The sequence below is a fragment of the Paroedura picta genome, chromosome 2 (genome assembly GCF_049243985.1).
Source record: "Paroedura picta isolate Pp20150507F chromosome 2, Ppicta_v3.0, whole genome shotgun sequence".
Lineage (NCBI taxonomy): Eukaryota > Metazoa > Chordata > Lepidosauria > Squamata > Gekkonidae > Paroedura > Paroedura picta.
This window is the reverse complement of record NC_135370.1, coordinates 56,113,031-56,136,405: the sequence shown is the minus strand read 5'-3', so window position 1 is coordinate 56,136,405 and position 23,375 is coordinate 56,113,031. Positions and strand designations below refer to the sequence as shown.

Sequence of the window (23,375 nt, the reverse complement as noted above, 5' to 3'; positions counted from 1 at the left end):
CAATATGTGTTCCCTGAAGAGCCTGGGTCTGTTTGTGTGGGCTCCTTTTTAGGTTTATTTGTATTATGTTTTTAATTGAGATCTGTTAATATTTTAGCTGTTGCTAGCCACCTTGAGACCACTTGGTGGTGAGCAGTGGCATAATAATAAGAAGAACTTGCGAGCCAATGGTAGATTCAAGCAGATGGCCATGTTGGTTTGAAGTAGCACAACAAAATTTGAGTCCAATGGCATTTTTAAGACCATCAAAGTCTTATTCAAGGTGCGAGCTTTCCTGTGCAGGCACACTTCCTCAGATGATGGAACAGGGATCATAAGAGGATATAAGGAGAAATTAGCAAATTAGTAAACAGCATCACAACATCCTAAATATACAGTATGATGTTTCTAGCATATTTAGGATGTTGTGATGCTGTTTACCAATTTGCTACTAATTTACTTTCTCCTTATACTTGTACTTACGATCTCTGTTCCATTGTCTGAGGAAGCTCACACCTTGAATAAATCTTTGTTGTTGTTAAGGGAAGAGGACACTGAACTCATGCAGAAAGATAGATTGAGAGAAATCAATTTGAGAGAAATCAATTTTTGCTCTTCTTGGCTAGGGTATAGTGCAAATTGAGAGGAGGAGCCTTCAAGCTTCCTTTCTGCACTGGTTTGTTGGTGGAAATGGCCATGGAAAACTGCTTACCCCTTCATCATGGAACCTGAGCATGGGGCAAACAGCCCACTATGGCCATTTCCACTGAGAACAACATCCTAGGAGGGAAGCCTGAAGCTCCCTTCTCCCACTTTGCAGTGCTTTTGAGCTGAACAGAGTGACAGAATACTTTGCGGTGAGTTCCACTAATCATAGGGGTGACTACAAGTTGGGTCAAGCACCAACCAGTGATTTGTGTAACATCTATCATGTATCTGAGCCGTCCGGTAGGTGTAACTCCACTTGGAATGGCACTGTATGGTTGTTTGAAAAGTTTGGTTCAAGTGCACCCTTGGGCCAAAGACTACTTTGACATCCTGAAAAAAAGAGGGCATTTTTACATGCATCACCCCCTCTCCCTACACAAGTACATATGCTATATACCAGTACCAATGATCATAACTGGATTGAGACGGATCGGTCATTCCCGTGCTTTTAGATCTTTCATCTGCATTTGATGTGGTCGACCATGAGCATTTGGCCCACCGCCTCGCTGACATGGGGATAGGGGGAACGTCCCTTAAGTGCTGACCTCCTTCTTTGAGAACAGGTCACAGAGGGTTGTGGTGGGCAGTGAGTTTTCCGACCCCTTTGCACTCCCATGTGGGGTGCCACAAGGGGTGGTACTCTTCCCCACCTTGTTTAACATCTACATGCACCCTCTTGCCCAGTTGGTCTGGAGTTATGGGCTGGGATATGCGGATGACACCCAGCTCTATTTCCTGATGAATAGCCGGCCGGATTAGTTATTTGTTAATTGTTTGGAAGTGGTAGCTGGATGGATCAGGAAGAGTCACCTGAAACTCAACCCCTCCAATACAGAGGTCCTGTGGCTGGGTCGAAGGGGACAGGAGCTGGAAGTGCATCTTCTCTGCCTGGATGGGGTGCATCTGACATCTGTACCACTAGCCAGGAATCTGAGAGTGACCTTTGATGCCTCCCTTAGGTCACTAAGTAGCTCGGACAGCGTTTTTCCATCTACATCAGGTCTGGCTACTAGCGCCCTTCCTGTCCCCAGAACACTTGGCCACTGTGATCCATGCAATGATCACTTCCAGATTAGACTTCTGGAACTCGCTCTACGCAGGCCTATCCCTGTCTCTGACCTGGAAATTACAACTAGTGCAGAATGCAGCTGTGCAGTTCCTGACCAGATCACCTTGGAGGGTCCATGTTCAGCCTTTGCTGAAACATCTCCAGTGGTTGCCAGTTCGCTTCCGGATCAGGTTCAAAATATTGGTTTTGACCTTTAAGGCTTTACATGGCTTGGGACCTGTTTTATCTAAGGGACCACCTACATCCTTATGCCCCCTGCAGGGCACTTCACTCTGTGGCTATGAATCTGCTGGAAGTCCCGGGCCTCCAGGATGCACACCTGGCCTCGACCAGGGTCAGGGCCTTTTTGGTCCTGGCCCCTACCTGGTGGAATGAGCTCTCGAGTGAGCTGCAGGCCCTGCTGAGACTCCTTGAGTTCCACAGGGCGTGCAAAATGGAGCTCTTCCACCAGGCATTTGCTTAGAGCTGGGTGGTAACCCCGGGGTGTACAATCTGGTCCCCCACCTTTTGGTTCCTGTGCGCAATATTAGGCAGCATTAGGGATCCTGTGTCATCTATTTGTATTGCCTGTCAGTATTACCATTAGCACCGGCCCGATGGTCCAATATATGAGCAGAGGTTTTATTAGTATATAGAGTATACCACCTTTTATGATGTTGAGGACTGTTTTTAAGATTGTTCTAAATTATGGTTTAGATATGACTTGTACATTGTCTCTTTTCTGTGAAACACCGCGAGCCAGCTTGCTGGGATCGGTGGTATGCAAGTCCAATAAATAAATAAACAAACAAATAAATAAATAAATACCATGCCCTGCCCTGCCCTGCCCTGCCCTGCACATCCATTGTGGACTAGCATTCATGCTGGGAAATCTTGATTGGTATGCAGACAGTGACACTGGCAGATTTCCGTTTTCGAAAGCGAGTATGTGTGAGGGATAGTGTCATGCAGACTCTCAAAGCCCTTTTGGCATGCGAACCAGTTTGCCCAATTCTGATAGTTGACATACCGAAGGTACATTGACAGGCATTAGCTTTCTTTCCTGTTCCTTGTCTTCCCAGTGTCTCCTCACAGACTGTCTAGTGATTAAATAGAAGCAGACTGAGCCAGATTATTTTCAATGGAGATATGGATTATTGCTCAATGATGTCTGCGGTTAAAATAGCAAATTAGATCAGAACTATAGAGGCTCCAGACTGATAAATGAAGAGAGCTGAGGAACTGCTGCAGCATTCAGAAGCGGGAGCCCATGTCCAATAGAGGAATGCGAGAGAAGGAAGATAAGGACAAGTGGAAAGTTTCTCTTCTGCTCAATAGAGATGTCGGCATTCAGCTCAAAGCTTCAAGTACTGACTTGCAGCAGGAAATGAGAGATTGCAGAGGGATGCTATGCCTTCCTGTCCCACAAGGGTTGCCCCTCAAAGAAGCACTGAAATCAAAGCCAGGTTAATGAAGAGGGGTAGCAGTAAAACGAGGTACTATTCTCAAAATATAGGTAATGTCTCAAGTTCTTCACAATCCTTAGAGGGCATGTGCTATGACAGGCTTTCTCAGCTACAGTTTTGTTAAACATTTATCAGGTGATATGACCATATATGGTCATATTGACCTACCCACCTCTCCTAAGATGGCCAATAAAGGGCCTGGAGGGGGCGGGAATGGGAGGGGTCCTGGTGCAGCTATGCTACCCAACCATATTCTGCATGATTGCACCACTTTGAAGCATGAAGAATGTTTCAGGGATTTCTCACAAGCAAAAAAGTTGAGAAAGCATGGAAATCTTGTTCGAGCTAAACAGGTCTTGAGCTAGACAGTGTTTGGATGGCAGACTAGCATACAGGAACTAGATCTGTAACACCATGAGTTTGGTAAGGAGAATGAGTAAGATATAAATTTATCTAGAAGCCTGAATAGTCTAGAGTAGCTAGTTGCTTGTCAGTGTTTGGAAGCTGAACAGAGTCAGCCCTGGCATACAAGGGACTCAGAAGGAGGGGGGTTCCTTAGTTCCAGGCATGGCTGCAGATCCAGATCTCTCAAACCGCTGGCAAGGCCGTGCCCTTCTGATTGCTTGCTGTGGATCCCAGTGGCTTCCTCCTGATTTTTCTGGATGCAAACCAGAGCCTGAGTGGGGGGTACAACATATTGTATCCATGAGGAATCTGTTGGTTTCCCCTTGTCTCATAACTCCAGAGCTAGTCATCCCCTGTCACTCATAGAATCATAGAGTTGGAAGGGGCCATACAGGCCATCTAGTCCAACCCCTTGCTCAACGCAGGATCAGCCCAAAGCATCCTAAAGCATCCAAGGAAAGTGTGTATCCAACCTTTGCTTGATGACTGCCAGTGAGGAGGAGCTCACCACATCCTTAGACAGCCTATTCCACTGCTGAACTACTCTGTGAAAATTTTTTCCTGATATCTAGCCTTTATCGTTGTACTTGTAGTTTAAACCCATTACTGTGTGTCCTCTCCTCTGCCCATTTGCTCATTTTTCCATTGTGTTCAGATCTCGTTGAACTCTGTCTCTAACTTTCGGAGTATTTGCCAGTCCTCCCAATTTGGTGTCATCTGCAAACTTGATGAGTAGTCCCTCCACCCCCTCATCTAGATCATTAATAAATATGTTAAAAAGTACCAGACCGAGCAACGAGCCCTGAGGTACCCCACTACTCACCTCCCTCCAGTCTGAAAAAATACCATTGACAACAACGCTTTGTGTGCGGTTCTCTAACCAATTCCCTATCCACCTATCTGAAAATCCAGATTTCAGTCCTTCAACTTATCCATCAGAACATCATGGGGAACCTTGTCAAAAGCTTTACTAAAATCCAAGTAAATGACATCAACCAAATTTCCACAATCCAGCAAACCTGTTACTTGGTCAAAAAAGGAAACCAGGTTGGTCTGACAGGACCTGTTGGAGACAAATCCATGCTGACTTCCTTGGATCACCAAATTGTCCTCCAGATGTTTGCAGATTGCTCCGTTTAACATCTGCTCCATTATCATCCCCACAACAGAGGTCAGACTCACTGGTCTGTAGTTTCCCGGGTTATCCTTCCTCACTTTTTTGAAGATCAGAATAACATTTGCTCTCTTCCAGTCCTACCACTGGCAGGATGATAATGCACAGCCATTCCTTCCCGGGTGATTTCTCTAGGTCATGGTTATGACTCCCTGGCACTGCCACTTGATATTGGCTGCAAATCAGAGCCCGGGTGAGGAACACAACAAAGAACATTTGGGAATTGGGGAGGTGATATCCTATTTCCTTTGTGTGGCTGGGAAGGTGATTGTAGGGCACAGCCAATCCCAGCGGTGTGGTCTCAGGGGGTCCCTGGTTTGAGTCCTTCCTTAACTCCAGAACATTCTCATTACCTGCCCCACTGGGAAGGTAGGTGACTGCAGGGCAACCTGTCCCATACTTGGGACACTTGGGTGTGATGTGGGTCAGTACTTGGCAGCGTCCCCACTGGAAGGGTGAGACTGCACTGCAGGCTGAGCTTCCATTCAGGGTACAGCTGCAGGGGTCAGATGTCAATAGTGAGTAACCTCACCACCAACAGTGACCCGTGCTGGTTCACCAGTCATGTTAAACTTCTATTCCATCTATCTCCCTTCCTCATAGGCATGCCCCACCTCACTTGTGCCTCTTGCAAGTGAGAGATCATATGGGTCCTGCCCCGGGGTGCTACCTGGTGCTCACCAAGGGATAGTTCCTGTTATTTAATCTTATCATGGGCTCTATTTCAGAGCCAGGACATTGTGGACAGGTTTCATTCAGAGCCACCACTTCTGGTTACAACCTATTATCTCAAATGTGGCCACAGGTCAGGAGTAGTCAGGTTGAGGTGGGCTCAGTTTTGAGCTATCCTGCTACCCACCCTGCCAGGTGATCACAATACATGACCCGCCACTGCCCACCCTTCTCAACACCTGCCATTAATTGCTGAAGGATGTTATGAGGCAGTTGTCTGTGGTGGACTTGGCTTAGATCCACTGTATTGCAGGATCATTACTAGCTTCTGCAGTTTTTTTAATTTTTTTAATTTATTCTTTGCATTTATGTTCTGCCATTCCCACCACAGTTGGTTTACAGTGGATGACAACAGTCAGTAAAATAACAGTTTAACCCCCGCCCCCCCAACCTCACCCACACTGACCCACCAGATTCCCCCCCCCCTTCTTCATTTTAAATTCAAGGAATACCCTCTCAAAAGTCTAAGTCAGGGGTAGTCAAACTGCGGCCCTCCAGATGTCCATGAACTACAATTCCCAGGAGCCCCCCTGCCAGCATTCGCTGGCAGGGGGCTCCTGGGAATTGTAGTCCATGGACATCTGGAGGGCCGCAGTTTGACTACCCCTGGTCTAAGTCCTTGTCATAAATATAGGACATTTTTGTGAATATTATGGCATCATTTATTTGGTGCACTTTACCTTACCTTTCCTCCAAGAACCTCAGAATGGTATATATGGTTTTCTCCTCTTGCTTTTGATCCTTGTAATAACCCTGTGAGGCGTGTTAGGGTTAGAGAGAACGCCTGAATAAAAGCAAAACTGAAGCTCATCAAGACATTGGCAAGGCTCGGATTTGAAACACATTCCAAAACTGTCACATGCCTTATGTGGGGGGCAAGTTTTCCCTTGACAGCTTTGGTTATAGTTATGATGAGGGAGGGAGGCAGTTAGCAGCTCAGGATGGCTCCCACCAGAAACACAAATGTGAGGTGTTTAAAAAAAACCCAAAAAAAACCAAATAGCTTTCAGTTGCCTTAAAATGGGAAATGGAAATGTATTCTGTATTTGCAATTGAGATAAACCGTGCTGCTCTCATCGTATTTCAGAACGTGTAGCAAAAACATCAAACCTTGAGAACATAAAGTTTACTTGGCACAAGGAGACGTCACTGGAATATGAAAGTCGAACAAAGGGAAGTGGCAGTATGAAGACTTGGGGCTTCATCCATATGATTCAGGTAATCCATTGTGGTGTGTTTTACGTCAGAGTTCTGGCTGGGAAACTAAATGTGGCTTATATGTTGTCTTTTACACGTGACATTATCATACTGCTGGAATGTTTCAGATTTTCTGTAGCCTGCTTGTACTCCATGATCTTCCTATGCCCAGACACAGCATAATCTTTCAGGAATCTGAATAAGAAGTTAAGACCACAAACATTTCTGCCAAGGAACTGGCACTCAGACATCACAATTAGGTATGGTTAATTTAAGAAGTGGTTGGATAAACATCACCATTAGTGCTGCAGATGATCAAAACTAACCAGTATCCTGGGAAAACCAGGCCTATTGTATGCCAGGGAGACCTGACTTAGCAGGACAGCAAAGATTTTCACACTCTGCAGATGAGGCTCTATGCCTGGCTGACAACACTACTGAATGAGATGAGATTAATCCAGGATTCCTGCACTCTGGTTCACAAACCAGGATGTAACTCTAGTTAAGAATCCTGGATTGTGGCCCTCTTCCTAACCAGAGTTAATGGCATGGCCAGCATTCAGACATCACACTGAACTAGAGTTTAAGCAGATTGCAAGATAAATAAGCAGTATATAAGAACCAACTTTTCTTCTTCCTCTTCTTCTTCCACCTTATCCATTCCAGTCTGGCTTTCATCCTGGCCATGAGTTGGAGACAATGCTGGTTGCCCTGATGGATGACCTCCAGCACCAGCCAGATAGAGACAGTTCGGCACTTCTCATGCTGCTCAACCTGTTGGCTGTGTCTGACGTAGGGATTAGGGGGGCCACCCTTCAATTGCTGGTCTCCTTTCTTCAGCACTGGACACAGAGGGCAGCAGTGGAGGAAAACCAATTGCGACCTCGCCAACTACCTTGCAAGGTCCCACAAGAAGCTATACTTCCCCCTCACACACACACACACACACACACACACACACACACACATTATTTAACATCTTCATGCACTCTCTGGCCCAGCTGGTCTGGAGTTATGGACTGGATTGTCATCAGTACACATCAGTACACTGATGGAACCCAGCTCTATTTCTTGATGGACAGCCACCCCCATTTCCCCCCAGAATCAGTTACTAGCTGTCTGGAAGCAGTGATAGTCTGGCTTAAGCACAGTTGGCTGAAACTCAGGGCTTCCAAGATGGAGGTCCTGTGGCTGGAAAGGAAAGAACCAGAGGAGGATGCACGTCTGCCCAGTCTGGACAATGTGAAATTAAAGACTTACCTCCCTGTCGTTGGATGCCCAGGTCAAAAAAGTAGTACAGCTGTCATTTTTCCATCCATACCACGCAAGGCTACTAGCACCATTCCTGGCCTGGAACACCTGGACACAGTGATCCATATGATTGGACTTCTGTAACTTGCTCTATGTGGGCCTCCCCTTGTTCTTAACCCAGAAATTGCAGCGGGTGCAGGATGCAGCTGCCAGGGTTCTCACTATAACATCCTGGAGAGCCCACATTCAGCCTGCACTGAAGCAGCTGCATTGGTTGCCAATTGACTTCTGGATCAAGTTCAAGGTCTTGGTTCTGACCTTTAAGCCATCCACAGTCTGGGCCCAGCATATCTGAAGGACCCGTCTTTTTCCCTACACCCTTTGCAGGATGCTTCGCTCTGCAAATACCAACATATTGGTGATCCCCGGTCCACTTGAGTTGCCTGGCCTTGTCTAGGACCAGAGCCTTTTCAGCCCTGGCCGCAGGCTGATGGCATAAGCTTCCAGAAGAGCTGTGAGCCCTGCAGGAACTAATGTAGTCCTGCAGGGCCTGTAAGACAGGACTCTTCTGCCAGGCCTTTGGTTGAGGCCAGGCTGAAGGGGACATCATAGGACCCTCCTCTTAACTGTTCCCCATTATTCCCCATCTGTGTCACATTTTCTTTTGGGTATTGGCAGCCAGGCAGATAAGAAGGCTTTGGGCGGGAGGATTTGATTGTTAATTGCAATACACTGTGCTGATTAAATATATGTATTTGGAATTGATGTTAGCTCTGTGAGCTAGCCAGCTGGGAGCGGTGGCTTAGAAATCTAATGAAATAATAAACATTCTCACAAGGCCAAGACACCAATCTCTGAGCAAAGAGGATTGAGCCACTAGTGTACAATACTCGTGATGTGTGTTTGTGTGTGTATTGGGCTGTTCCCACTCGTAAAAAACACCTATTAAGTGGAAAATTCCACAATGAATCTTTCCCTCCTAGATGCTGTATTATGTAAAAGACATCTCTGCTACTATCAATTTCTTTCACACTCTTTTGGAACCTGGCGCCAAGCTCCTTATTATTCTTGTCTCAGGTAGGTGTTTCTGAGTAAAATTCTCCACCCACTGGCTACAGAGTTGAATCGGGGGGCTGTCTGAGATTGTGGCTTCCCGCAACTGTGAATGAATTCATTGCCAGGCAGCGTTCAGCTCTCCAATCTTTGATGGAACATGTATCATATCATTAGGAAAATATATGTATATAAGGGGCAGTGATTAAAAATCAAAGACACACCTGCATATGACATTTGGAAAAAAAAACAAGGTGATTATTTTCCGATCTTCTGTTAATCCATACTTACAGATTGATCCTATTCCTGTGAGAGTTTACTTAAATGTAAACCCAACTGAATTTAATGGGGATGACTCCCAGGTAAGTGCGCATAGGGCTATAGCTCCATTAGCAATTTAAGAGGCTGAATAAAGCCACAGATCCTGTATTCATACCTATAGCTGGGATCTAAAGCAAGCTCATCCCTTTAGTGAGACATGTATTCCCCAGATGTGGAAGTTGCACAAATCATCACTCTGGTTATTAATGATAAGTGTGCCTACAAGGAAGACAACACACTCTCCTCTTCCCTAGCTGTGATTATAATTTGGGTCCTAATGGAGTTCATTAAATAATTTTATTTTAGGATTACTTGTATTTACAACCCTACCTTTATTTATCATGAAACTCATGGTGTGAATTTAGGGGGTCCCCAGAAGGTTTCCCACTAAGCAGTAACTAGACTTAAATCTCTTTAGCTTCAACAAGCTCTGTAGCTTCAACAAGTTTGTCTTATCATGTGCCTCCTGACCATATCCTTGGATAAAAGCATTCTGAATAACTGACATTCTTTAGGCACATATGTGTAGGGTTGTCCATATAATTCACAGGTATCCATCCTAATGTTGATCTGGTTTTGAGCCAAATATAGCTTTCAAAATGGCTCACCGGAATTGTTTAAAAAATTAAATTAAAATGTTGCACAAAGGCCCATTCTGCAAGGGTGGCACTGCTCCTGGGTCCAGACAGGAGAAGATTTTCCCTGCTCAACCCGGTCCGCCCTGGATTACTGCCTCCACGTGAGGTAGTAGCAGAGAGGTTCAACTGCATTTTGCAGTGGTGTGTGTGTTATTTTCATGGTGGGATTGTGTAACAACACATTCCCAGCTTCGTTAAAAAAATTTAAATGCTCCACTGCACCACTGCGGAGCCAACTGGGGCACTGTAGGCTGTGGAGGAGCTGAGCCTGGAAGGCCCAACTCTTCTCCTTCCACATGGGCCTGGCCTGAGATAGACCCCTTTGGCACCCGGTATGAAAAAGGCAACATGGAAGTATCCCAATTCCCTTGCTGCTGAGCAATGGAAAGCCTGATTCAGGCGAGGCCCGGGCCCATGCTGATGTCATGTGGAAACATGGATTAGTCTCTCTACTAGATGAGCACTGTCCTGGCTTTTAATCCTTGTGTGGAAAAGAACAAATGGGCAGCTATGAAAGAACTGGAAAAGATTCTGAAGTGAAAATATATGTCACTGGTGACCAAGGTCAAGTAAATTCTTGCCATAGCATTCCCTATTATTATGTATGAGTGTGAAAGGTAGACAAGGAAGAAAGCTGATTCTTTTGAGATGTGGTGTTGAAGGATACAATGGTTTACCAAAAAGACAAATAAGTTTGTTATAGATCAAATCAAGCCCAACATCTCACTAGAAGCTAAAATGACTAAACTGAAGCTATTACACTTTGGTCACATTAAGAGAAGATAACATTGGAAAAGACAGTAAAGCAAAGAACCTTTGAAGGCAACAAGGGGAAGATCCAAGATGAGATGAATGGACTCAGTCAAGGAAACCACAGCCTTCAGTTTGCAAGACCTGAGCAAGGCTGTTTATGATAGGATATTTTGGAAATCCTTAGATCATAGTGTCTCCTTTGACTGCTCAATAATGCCTCCAAGTCAAATTCCAAAATCTGTTGATTATTAAAATCTCATCCAAAAAACAGTTAAAACATATTCCTGCATCTGCGTTCACTCCCACTTCCTACATCCAATTTATATAAACATCTTCCAATAACTGCATTTCTCTGAAAGAAACATACACATACCTACATCATTTATTCCCTTGATCTAAACAAATGGTTGTCTCAGTCTTGCTTCTTTTTCTGGAGTGCTACAACAGATGGTCTATCTTGAGATGGCAATAGTGGTAATGTCTCTTGGGATGTATCTAAAGGTGCCAACCGAAGACCTGAATTGTCCTCCATCATGATCATGCCCAACCTCATTTTGGATTCAAATTTCATTCACACTAGAATAAATGGGTACCAAATGGAAACGTGGAAATGGAATGGGCTTCAATGGTGCTAGATGTGTTACTTCTGATTCATCATGTAACTGACAAGGGACACAAGCCATAATGGCTTCCACTGAGACCTAGACCTAGCAGGAGGTCACTCTGTCCCAGGGGCTGGAATCAATAAAGGAAAAAATAAACCTCAGGTGGGAATAGACTTCAATGGCCCCCTGCTTTTTGCTCCCCTCAGCATTTCATGAGACCGTTCATGCACTGGAGGTTTCATGCCGGGCTGCAAGGTGGAGTTTTAGTCATGGCAGGTTGTCCCACCTCTTCCTGCATCCACACGGGGGAGCATTTGGCCTGGTGCGCCTCATCCACCACCAATTTGTGCTCCTGCATGGGAGCTGAGGCAGTGAAGTTCCCAGTGCGTAGACGGTGATGGGGAGTAGAAAGTAGGAGTTTACACTTTAGGCAGCTTTCAAATTGGGTTGGTTCATAAACCAACCTCCTGGTTCAAATGGGTTCACGGTTCAGCCACAAACCATAAACAAAAACTGCAAAAATACAGTTCATGCCTATCGGTATTCCTAATCCATATTCAGAAACATCAGTTGTCACAGTTATAGGCAATGTCAGATTGAACAATGCCAAAGTTGAACAAATATATCTTTTACAGTACCAAAACTGGCCTGAGCCATGAGTGACCATAATAAAATTGCACTCCCACATAATAACTATTTAAGTGGTTCAATAACTGAAACAAAATTTGGATTACATTTCACATACAACAAAGTCTAGAGCCTCTTGTGGCGCAGAGTGGTAAGGCAGCAGACATGCAGCCTGAAAGCTTTGCCCATGAGGCTGGGAGTTCGATCCCAGCAGCCGGCTCAAGGTTGACTCAGCCTTCCATCCTTCCGAGGTCGGTAAGATGAGTACCCAGCTTGCTGGGGGGTAAATGGTAATGACTGGGGAAGGCACTGGCAAACCACCACGTATTGAGTCTGCCATGAAAACGCTAGAGGGCATCACCCCAAGGGTCAGACATGACCCGGTGCTTGCACAGGGGATACCTTTACTTTTTTACAACAAAGTCAACCACAAAAAAGAACGCAAAACTTGTGAGTTAGAGGTGGTGATCTCCATAAGGTTTTAACCCAGCTGAAGAGACAATCTGTCCTAAAAAGGATCTGCCTAAATTCACAATTTAAGCTTCACCCCAACACACCTCAATACTACAAAAACTCGTGTTCCTCAGGGGCTTTTTCAAATACTGTATCATCTAAATAACACCAAACTCTTTTCTGACCCTTAAGAATCAAAGATGTCACCCTTTGAAAAGCAGCAGGGGCCAAAGCCAACCCATATGGAACATGTTTAAATTGAAACAATCCGTCATGTGTAATAAATGCTGCAAGATCTCTGCTCTCTTCATGCAATACAGCTTGATGGTATGCACTCTGCAAATCAAGAGTAGAACACATTTTTGACTTGGCCAATTCAAAAAACACTTCTATACGTGGCAGTGGGTGGCTATCAATCACAATAGCCTCATTTCTATGCTTCCCACATTCTTCCTTATCACAACTATGGGTGAAACCCATGCCAATGAAGTAACCCATTGGATAACATACTTCTTCACCAATTTCTTACATTCCTCTGACAAAGTGTCTCTCACCGCTAATTGCAAGTGTCCTAACTTCTGTTGCACAAGGACCATATTAGACCTCACTTTCACCTTATGAACAAATTCCTTTGCACAAACAACTTCCTGAATAGAATTATCCCCACTCACAGCAGAAACGACCCTCAGTGTTGATTCGACATCTTATTGGGGAGCCATAATACATTCATCCATTATCATCAGTTTTAACACAGCAAACAAATCCCTGCCAATGACAACAGTAGCACTAGGCATATTATAAAATTCTATCGGCACATAACATGCACCAAAACTCATTTTAGCAGGTAAGCAACCACATTAAAGTATTTGGCTCTTTGACTAACATACCAACTGCAATTTTGGTTCCACCAATGGCACCTTCTAAGATTGCAAATAAAGTGTCTGAGATGATTACAGAAACTGCTGACCCAGTATCTAGCATCAACTCAATATCCTGATTCTCCACAAAAGGCGTAAGCAAAGATCTCAACAGTACACATAATTATTTTAGCTATAGAAAGAAAGAATAAAAGGGCTCAGAAAGGAAAGGGTATAGACTAGAATCAACTTGGTCAGTAAAGGATTAAGAAAATCAGTTTCCACCTTCTTGCAACTCTCCCCCTCCTCCAATATCTTCCCAGGTAATACAAACAAAAATCTTTTCCACATTTCCCCTTATATTTCCCCCCCCAAAGTACTTATAAGTTACTTTAAAAAACAAATGTTGGGATTCAGAGGGGTATAATGGCATAGGGGCCATTACCCCTTATGTCCCTTGTAGCTATAGGCTTGGCCCAAGTACATTCTTGTCACCATTGGTGATTTCATCCTCAAAGGCAGGGGTAGTCAACTTGTGGTCCTCCAAATGTCCATGGACTACAATTCCCATGAGCCCCTGCCAGAAAACACTGGCAGGGGCTAATGGGAATTGTAGTCCATGGACATCTGGAGGACCACAAGTTGACTACCCCTGCTCAAAGGGATTGTCAAGATCATAGGTTGAATTCTTGGCCTAAAAGTTAAAGTCCTTTTGACATTTGAGCTGCCTTTTAGCAGACGATTTGCCATTTCGTAATTATGACATAAAACATGGGCAGTTCTAATTTGTGTTGGAAAACCAGATCTCACATCTCATAGCAACTGAAGAGTAGCATGGTGCAGTGAGGTCTCTGTACAATAATCTGATTAGGCTGCGATATTAGTGCTTAGCTGCAAGTTTTCTGTAGCTGTAATTAATTGTGGAAGATAACATTTCTGTCAGGGAAGAGATGATCATCCCTGGTTTCACAGATGTCTCATGAATGGGATTTGATCAAAGACAAACTAATTAGCTATATCAATTATATAAACATTGAGAGTATTAACAAAGCAACAAAATGGCTTTATGAAGTTTGTAAAATTGAACCCTATATGTTTTGTTCATTCTGTAGCTTCCTCATAAAACACACGCGCACACAAATGTCACAACAAATGCTACAAACAGGACCTGAAATTCTAACTCATGCATGGAGCTCAATTGCCACTAATGGACTCATTAATCTGCTATGCATTTTCAGAACTGCAGATACTGTAACACCTGACTACACATGGCATTATGTTATGAGCTGCAGCGATGTTCTGTGGTGCTGTTTGGCAGTCTAGTTTTTTCTGCTGACTGACTTTTTTTTGCTTGATGTTAGAATACCATCATACATTGGTTATTTGAGACCCTGAAAAAGGAACTTGTGTGATCATCAGTCTCAGAGAGGATGTGATATTTATATATTCATTTGGATGCAGTGCCAAGGGAGCAGAGAAAACTGAACATTACATTATCGGGTTAGTGCCTATTGTAAATCTGAAAAGTACAAACCTGCCAAATTTAAACACTTTCAAGACCCATTGAATTTAATGGGAGAGTTCAGTCCCTGCTTAAATCTTTCCCATTGAAATCAGTGGGATTTAAATAATAACAACTCAGTAATATTTAATTTCTATATTGCCCCTCCCCATATGGACTCGGGGTTGTTCGCAACAATAAAATATTCAATAAACCGAATAAAATAACAATAAAAGTACAATAAACACAATTTAAAACCGCACACATCATCCTTTTCGTGTCCTCTGCTACCCACAGGCTGAAGGTGATGTCGAAATAGGGTAGAGCCAAAAAAGAGGATTCCATCCCCACCCCACTTCCCAGCCCGATTGTCCTGAAGAGAAAGGGACGGGACATCACAAAAAATAAGTGATGGGCAAACTTTCCCATAAGGGATTAAAACAGATTATTTTTAAAGAAATCTCAAATTCTTCAGAAAATATTTGTTTTAATTCAACTTCCAGGGAGAAATTCCCCATGTAGGCTTGCAGCTCCAAGATGAATAATAAAGAAGAAAATAAGAGCAAAACAGAAATTAAAGGCAAGCTGTTGGATAACAAAGAGAGCCTATTAAAGAAAGCAGACAGTTGAGGGGGGGGGCTGAAAGAATCAAAAACAACTGCACCACAAAAATCAGGAAGGGAACGGAAGCAGCAAGGTTTTGAAATAATCCTCCCCTTGAGGAAATAAATAAAAGCCAGAGTCACAATCCATCAAAGCATTCCTTGTTGCACTTTTGTCGCTGGTACTATTTTTTCCCCTCCAGTGGTGCTTGTCCAGGTGGGAGTTCCCAGTGAGTGGTGATCAATGCAATTTCATCTGCACACACAAAAAAGGATGGTTAATAAAATATTGAGAGTGGATCCTAAAAAGGCCAAAACAGATATGCAACATGGCCCACCATACAGGGGCTTCGGTTCCTCCCACCTATGCCTTGTCAACAAGACCAGGCCAGCCACGAAGAGTTATGTCCTGTTATTTTTAAGATAATAACCTCCTCCACTCGCGCATTTACTTCTTCATTCAATTTACAACAAAGTCTTGGAAAACAAAAAGTAGCTCCATATGTTGCATCTGCAGGGAGTGATTATAATAATTTGTCAGTCAGGTAGTGTATAATTGCTTCAGTCCAGAAATGGCATTGAGTCACAGAACACTGAGACCAGCACATTTTCTGCAATTAGTTTTCTGCATTCATTTTCCACCCGGTTTGGGGGGAGGGGGGTGCACGCATTTGTAGTGCTGCATCAATTTTAAACGGGCGGAGTGTTTGTGTTTGTGTTTGTGTTTGCATTTGAGAAAGAAAATTGTTTAAAGATACAGTGCGTTCCAAAAAGGCAGGCAAATGGCTTTATTAGCAAAGGAGATTTGCGGTCATACTTCTCAGCAAGCCCTCATTAGACTCAGATTTATCGCTTTCCTACCTAATGGGGTTGGTAGCTTTGGCCTTTTGTAAATGATTCACATCTGAAATGCTGAATCGTGCCACTGAAGGTACCAAAGAAATGGATTAGCCTGGGTGCCCTTCCCACTGCTTCTGCTAATATATTTTTCTCTACTGGGTCTTATCAGTGAACCTTGGATTAGTAGATCTTTACAAGGATATTTTCCTTGTCACTATGGGATGCAATCTGACGGGCCCAAAGTTGCCAGAAGTTCCCTGTTCTGTGAGGCAGCTCATATTTCAGAGCATCACAGATACACTGGATAGAAGGGCATTCCTTATTAGAGAACTATGATGTTTCATAAACTTCTACAGAATAGATATTAAGCTGCTGTGATATTTCCGGTTGCATTCGCCTGTTGTGTTCTAAATGGCTAGAAACTATATAGAAATCCAATTGACATTTACATTTAACGTTATGGAATTTGATGTGGAGGAACAAACTACATGACGCTGAATCTTTTTCTGTTCCTGCATAGGGTTGACAGAGTCTGCCCCTCCTATTTTTCAGGGCTACCATGTCTTTGGAATTGTTAAAACATATGCACAAGGCCAAGATAGCAGGGGGTTGGTAATTAATTTAAATGCAAATGTGCAGTTCTGGAAAGACTACATCCAGGTCCTAGTGCTCCAAGGTCAACTAATAGGTTCTCTTATTTAGGTCGGCTATATTCCTCCCCAAATGCCTAAAATCTCAGTGTATGGTGAACTTCTGGGAACTTCTGTCTACCACCTTTGAAACTTTAGCCCTCTAATTCCCTAGTTTCCACATTGCCCCATGTGGAGATTTTAATGCTAGAAGAAACCCAGACTTTTCTGACACCCTAGCTAGGGTTAATAGCCAGGTTGCTGAGTAAACCTGTTTTCTGAGTTAGTTATCGCAGGATTTGAGCATGAACAAATAAGACCTAAAATTACTAGAGTTGTTCTTTCTCTACCAGATGCATATTCTTCATGGCACCAAGTTTGATCTCTCCAGTGGTACAATAAATTTTCCACAGTAAAGGTGACTGGGAGGCGGCCTGGTTGCCCTTATATGCTTGAGGTTCTTTGTGAAAGCTTTTCAGAAGTTGCCACTTGTTTGTTACCAGCAGGAGGAGAAAAGACTCAAGTTACAAGAATTCTTACCAAATGACTTCAGCTGCCAATTTACCTATACTCACAAAACCCTCTATGACATGACCCAGCCTCAATGTCCTTATCCTCATGGATCATTTTAAAGATTTCTGTCTTTTAGAAGAGAGTCTCTTGTGGCGCAGGGTGGTAAGGCAGCAAACATACTGTCTGAAGCTCTGACCATGAGGCTGGGAGTTCAATCCCAGCAGCCGGCTCAAGGTTGACTCAGCCTTCCATCCTTCCAAGGTTGGTAAAATGAGTACCCAGCTTGCTGGGGGGTAAAACGGTCATGACTGGGGAAAGGAATGGCAAACCACCATGTATTGAGTCTGCCATGAAAACGCTAGAGGGCATCTGGAATATCATATGGCAATGCCTCCCACACCTATACAAAACTATGTGCATTTCTGGTCGGGAGCAATGGAGGAGGGGGAGACGGGAATCACGGAGGTGACAAGGAGCTCCAATTACAAAGAAGTCAAGCCGCAGCCACTCAGCCCAGGCAAGAAGAAGGAGAAAGTCAAGCCATGGCTGAAACTGCAGCTGCCCAAAAAGCCACAGAGTTACCAGCTAGAACATGGAGATACAAGCAGGAAGGAGGAGCATAACCCACGGAGCTTAAATAAGCAGGGGAGGAGTCAAAGAGGGAAATAAAAGACACAGAGGGGAAGTAGGTGGGGGGAAGACAGCAGAGCACTTGTGATAGTTGGTGGAAGAATAAACAGCATTTATATCAGTCTTCTGGCCCCCATGGTTTCCTGGTTGCGACGGAGAAGTCAGGCACAACAGCTGAGAGGTGTGTGGCCCAATGAGGGTCAATGAAAGACCCCAAAGTGGTGGAGAATGCCAGCACTGATAGGCCCGTTAGTAAGCCTCGCCCTTCATTACCGAAGCCACTGGGGTGGAACCCGCCTGTGAAGTTTCGCATTGGAGCAGAGAAAAACATTGATTACCCTACCAACAGTTTGGAAGAGGAAAGCTCTGAAACCTCTTCCACTGGATCAGTAATTGAGAGAATATCGGAAGACAGTCCAATGGACTTCACACAATTTGGAAAATGGCTTATAGAGCATCAATCAAGGGTGTTGCAGGACATCCTGGAAAAACAGACAGCTGTCCAAGAGAGGGTGGTACAGGAAATGCGGAGAGCTTTGAAGGAGGCGGAGCGGAAGGAGCTGGAGGAGGTTTAGAGCGCACAGCCGAAGCTGCCCAATGGTCAGCTGCCCAATACATCATAAGACCCTATTTAATAGGTGAAGCACAAGCTGCTTTGAAAGATTTACCCAAAGAGGAATCTTTAGATTATGAGGTGTTGAAGAAAGCAGTATTGAGATTACTCCCGAGACCTATCGTCAAAAATTCAGAGCTGTCACGTTTGCAACCGGCACTCAACCTCGAGTCATCGTGAACAAGTTAAGAGACACAGCGAAAAGGTGGCTGGTGCCCAAAACAGAGGCAGAAAAACAGATTATGGACACATTAATATTGGAACAGCTATTCCAGAATTTGCCAGAATGCATAAGACATTGGTGGCTTGCCAAAAGCCCAACACTTTAGCGCAAGCTATGGAACTCTTAGAAGCCTTCATGGCAGCTGAATCACATGAGATAGGAAAGGAAAGTTCCAAGCCGGGGACATCTCTTTCGAATTCAAAAGGGTCAAACAACAATTCCCCAACAGTGGCTAAGACAGGAAGAGCCAGAGTACCGGTGTACTCCTCCCTGAGACCCCTGTGGGCCACCAAAGGAAGAGGTGAACCAAAACCAACCCTGGGGACTCCAACAGTGCATGTGGGAGATCCAAAGTTGGAAACCCGCACCAAAGAACCTGGTGTGAAAGGGTCCTGTTTTACCTGTGGGCAGTGTAATAATTGGCCATGGGCATACGGAATAATTTCCAGTAGTCAGAGTACAAGTGACGTATCTGAGAAGAATTTGGGAGTTGGACGTTGCTAATGTATCACACCTCCCTTATGCCATGCTATTAGGCAGGGAGGCCCCATGTTTTCATGAGGCTTTGCAATGGGTGAGCACAGGAGAACCCGTGGTGAACTGCTCAAGGATGAATCAAACAATAAAAAATAAACTTAGAGCAGTAGCCTATGAAAAACCTGGCTCATGGGATCTATATGTAGATCCAGGTTTTTTTGCTATCCGGGAGACTCGACAAGCCTCCACCGAATTTTCCCCTTTTGAACTAATATATGGGTGACAACCAAGAGGGGTGCTAGATTTAGTGGGGGAGAAATGGATGCAGAAACCCCCGAGAGGACAAGAGCCACAAAGATATGTTCGAGAGCTATGGGAATGTTTGGACTGGCTTAGAGCCAAGGCTAGAGACAACCTGGCAGCTGCCCCAAAATATCAGAAGATATACTATGACCAGAAAACTTGGGAAAGACAGTTTGTAAAAGGAGATTTAGTGCTCATCCAGAGATGTGGATTAGGTTTGACTAATGGAGACAGGTGGAGGGGACCATACAGAGTAGTCCAAGAAGTAGGCCCTGTAACCTATGCGATAATACCTGGGTCAGGAAAAGGGGGACCCCAACGTATCCACATCAATCATTTAAAAGCCTGGTACAATTGTCCCGAGGCAGAATGTGAGATGGAGGAAATAGCCGGCCATTTATCAGAAGGGATCTCTCCTTGGCAAGATACCTCAGCAGATAATGAGACCTTCCCTCACATTGACTCATCTTTGACAGACCAACAGAGACGAGACGTACAGACTTTGGTAAAAAAAACATGCCAGTCTGTTTTCTAAAATTCCGGGTAGGACCCATTTGTTAGAACATACCATTTGAATGGAACCGGGCGAAGTAGTCAGGGTTCCATGAAGACCCATTCCTTTCAAAAAGTAGCCCATGGTGCAAAAAGAAGTAGAAGAGATGCTTTCTTTAGGAATTATCGAGTCCTCACAGAGTGGTTGGAGGAGTCCAATAGTGATGGTTCCAAAACCAAATTGATCGGTCAGGTTTTGTGTGGACTTCAGGGCTGTAAACCTTAAGGCTAAGTTTGAAACTTACCCTATGCCTCGTGCGGAACACTTAGTGAACCAGTTAGGAAGAGCCCAGGTAATTTCAGCATTGGATCTAACTAAAGGATATTGGCAAGTCCTGTTGAGAGAAGAGGATAAAGAGAAAACAGCCTTTGCCACCCTGAGGGGTTTATATCAATTTACAGTGATGCCTTTTGGTCTCCATGGAGCGGCAGGTACGTTTCAAAGATTGGTAGATACTACTTTAAAGGACTGTAGCTCATTCGCCTTCACCTATATAGACGATATTATAATTTGCAGCCTGGATTGGAACACCTACTTACAACATTTGGAAGCCATGTAAACCGCTTTACAGAAAACCGGCTTGGTGGTAAATCCAAAAAAAAAAAGCAAGTTGGGATTTAAGCAACTTAAGAATCTAGGTTTCATCGTTGGCAATGGTCAATTAAAACTCGTACCTGAGAATGTAGTACACTTAGAAACGTATGTAAAACCAAAAACAAAAAGAACATTTTTAGGATTCGTAGGATATTATCATTGGTTTATACCATTATTTGCCAAGACAGCAGCAGCCCTTATGGATACTCTTGCCAAGACACAACGTAATATCGTACAGTGGACTCCGGTAAGAAATAGGGCCTTTGAAGATCTTCATGGGTGTCTGTCAAAAAAAGCAGTGTTGCAAAATCCCAATTTTGATAAACCTTTTATTGTGCAAATGGACGCATCCGGTTCTGGGATCGGAGCCGTGTTAGCCCAGGAGGTTGATGGAATTGAGCAACCTATCTGGTTCTTGAGTTGTAAACTTACCCCAGCCAAAACCAAATATTCTACAATAGCGCGTGAAGCATTGGTCATCTTCTGGGCAGTAGAGGCACTGAAATTTTATTTGACAGGCAACCCAAGGATAGTAATACTAGAATATTGTGATGGTATTTGTCCCTCTCTCCTTTCTCCTTCCAGGTAGTCCATGGGCTGGGTTGAAAAGGGGCCAATGCAGACTTCCTCTCCTGTTTGTTTGAAATGGAGGACAACCTAATGGACGGTTGGGGGGGGTTGTGTCTGGGTGGGAGCAGTAGAGGAGGGGGAGACTGGAATCACGGCGGAGACAAGGAGGTCTGGGTAGCTCTGGGTAGGAAAGGTTCAACTGTATGGGAAAATGTATTGCATGTGCTGGCTTTCTGTTGCAAATGTTGGCTAGCATGCTGGAATGCTTCTGGGTGTGGGCAGTTCAGCATCAACTAGAGAAGCAAAAGGAAAGACGAGAGAAGCACTGGACTCTATGATGATCTTCCATCACCAGGGGATAATGTGGGGATTAATATTGCCCTGTGAATGGGTAATCTCTAGCTGCTTCACATCTCAATAAGAACAAGTGTAAAGTTCTGCATTTAGGTAGGAAAAACCAAACACACCAATATAGGATGGGGGATACTTGTCTTGGCAGTAGCATGTGCGAAAAAGATCTAGGAGTCTTAGTAGACCATACATTGAACATGAGTCAACAATGTGACTCGGTGGCTGAAAAGGCAAATGGGATTGTGGGCTGTATCAAACAGAGTACTGTGTTCATTTTTGGACACCACAGTTGAAGAGGGATGTAGACAAGCTGGAGCATGTCCAGAGGAGGGCAACAAAGATGGTGAGGGGTTTGGAGACAAAGACGTATAAGGAAAGGTTGGGGGAGCTTGTCTGTTTAGCCTGGAGAGGAGACGACTGAAATTTGATAACCATCTTCAAATATTTAAAAGGCTGCCATATAGAGGATGGAGCAGAGTTGTTCTCTCTTGCCCTAGATGGATGAAATTAATGCAAAAGAAATTCCATCTAAACATCAGAAAAATGTTCCTGACAGAGCAGTTTCTCAGTGGAACAGGCTTCTTCAGGAGGTGGTGGGTTCTCCATCTTTGGAAATTTTTAAACAGTGGCTGGATAGCCATCGGACAGAGAGGCTGATTCTATGAAAGCTTAAGGGGGTGGCAGGTTACAGGGGATGAGCGATAGGGTTGTGAGTGTCCTGCATAGTGCAGGGAGTTGGACTAGATGATCCATGAGGTCCCTTTCAACTCTATGATTCTATGATTCATAAAACCCTAACAAATGTGTCTCGGGATTTGGGGATTCTGTTTTTCAAGAACTATTCAGAAAGGCATGAACCATTGTTTAAAACTTTGTTATGTGATTTATTTGCCAGGAACCAGTAGCTGGTCTAAGTTGTGGAAGAAATACGGCCCTCGTTTACCTCTTAATGATCTTTGCTTATATGTTTCATCTGCGGATGTTGAAGAGGTACTTGATGCAGCTGGACTGAAGTATCAATCATATGACCTTCAATCTACGATGGACATAACAGATTGTTTTACTGAAGGAAACGAAAAGGGGGAGCTGATGCTCGATTTTTTGACAGAAACCTGTCATTTTAGTCAATCTGCCCCACTGGACCTAAAAAAGGACTTGGTGGAAGACCTGAAAAATCGTGAATACAGTGAATATGTAGGAGGAAGGTATTTTTTCAATAACAACCTGAGTGCAATTGTGGTTGAATCTTCGAAATGATTCAAATGGATTCTTCCGAGATAACAAATGGGATAGTTTTCTTACTGTCCAATATTTTATTAGCAGTGAGAAGGTTTAAAAAATGTTCACCTTTTATTCTGTGTGTGTAAAAATCAAAGAGTAACAAAATTAGGTAATTGTCTGTGGTTGTCAGTAGCTGCTTAACCATATTGTTCCGAATACCTATTAAAACTCTGTTAATAGCTTAATACATAATCAGCTGAATCACATAACATTATCCTTCTACTATAGTCTGCTTCTGTGTGATGCGATCATTAATCAAAACTCAAGAAATGAAAATCACAGGTCTACATGTCTCTGATTGATGGGGAAGGTGTTGTAATGACCTTGGAAGGAACACCCTTTTATGTGAAAATATATAGAACACGAACAGTCATTCATTTGCTTTTGCGGTTATTATACCAAGTATTACAGCACCTTTCAAAGAAAAT

General features: G+C 43.9%; 1 protein-coding gene across 2 annotated transcripts in view; it reads left to right on the top strand.

Moving 5' to 3' along the window:
- Positions 1-23,139, top strand: part of LOC143829390 (histamine N-methyltransferase-like) — a 37,105-nt gene extending 13,966 nt beyond the window's left edge. The window contains exons 5-7 of one of the 2 annotated variants that reach the window (XM_077320185.1): positions 6,600-6,730; positions 8,944-9,037; positions 22,562-23,139. In XM_077320185.1, coding sequence (XP_077176300.1) covers positions 6,600-6,730; positions 8,944-9,037; positions 22,562-22,923 — 587 coding nt within the window. In that variant the 3' untranslated portion in view covers positions 22,924-23,139. The remainder of the gene's footprint in view (positions 1-6,599; positions 6,731-8,943; positions 9,038-22,561) is intronic. The other variant, XM_077320186.1, reaches the window with a different exon arrangement.
- Positions 23,140-23,375: the final 236 nt, after the last annotated feature.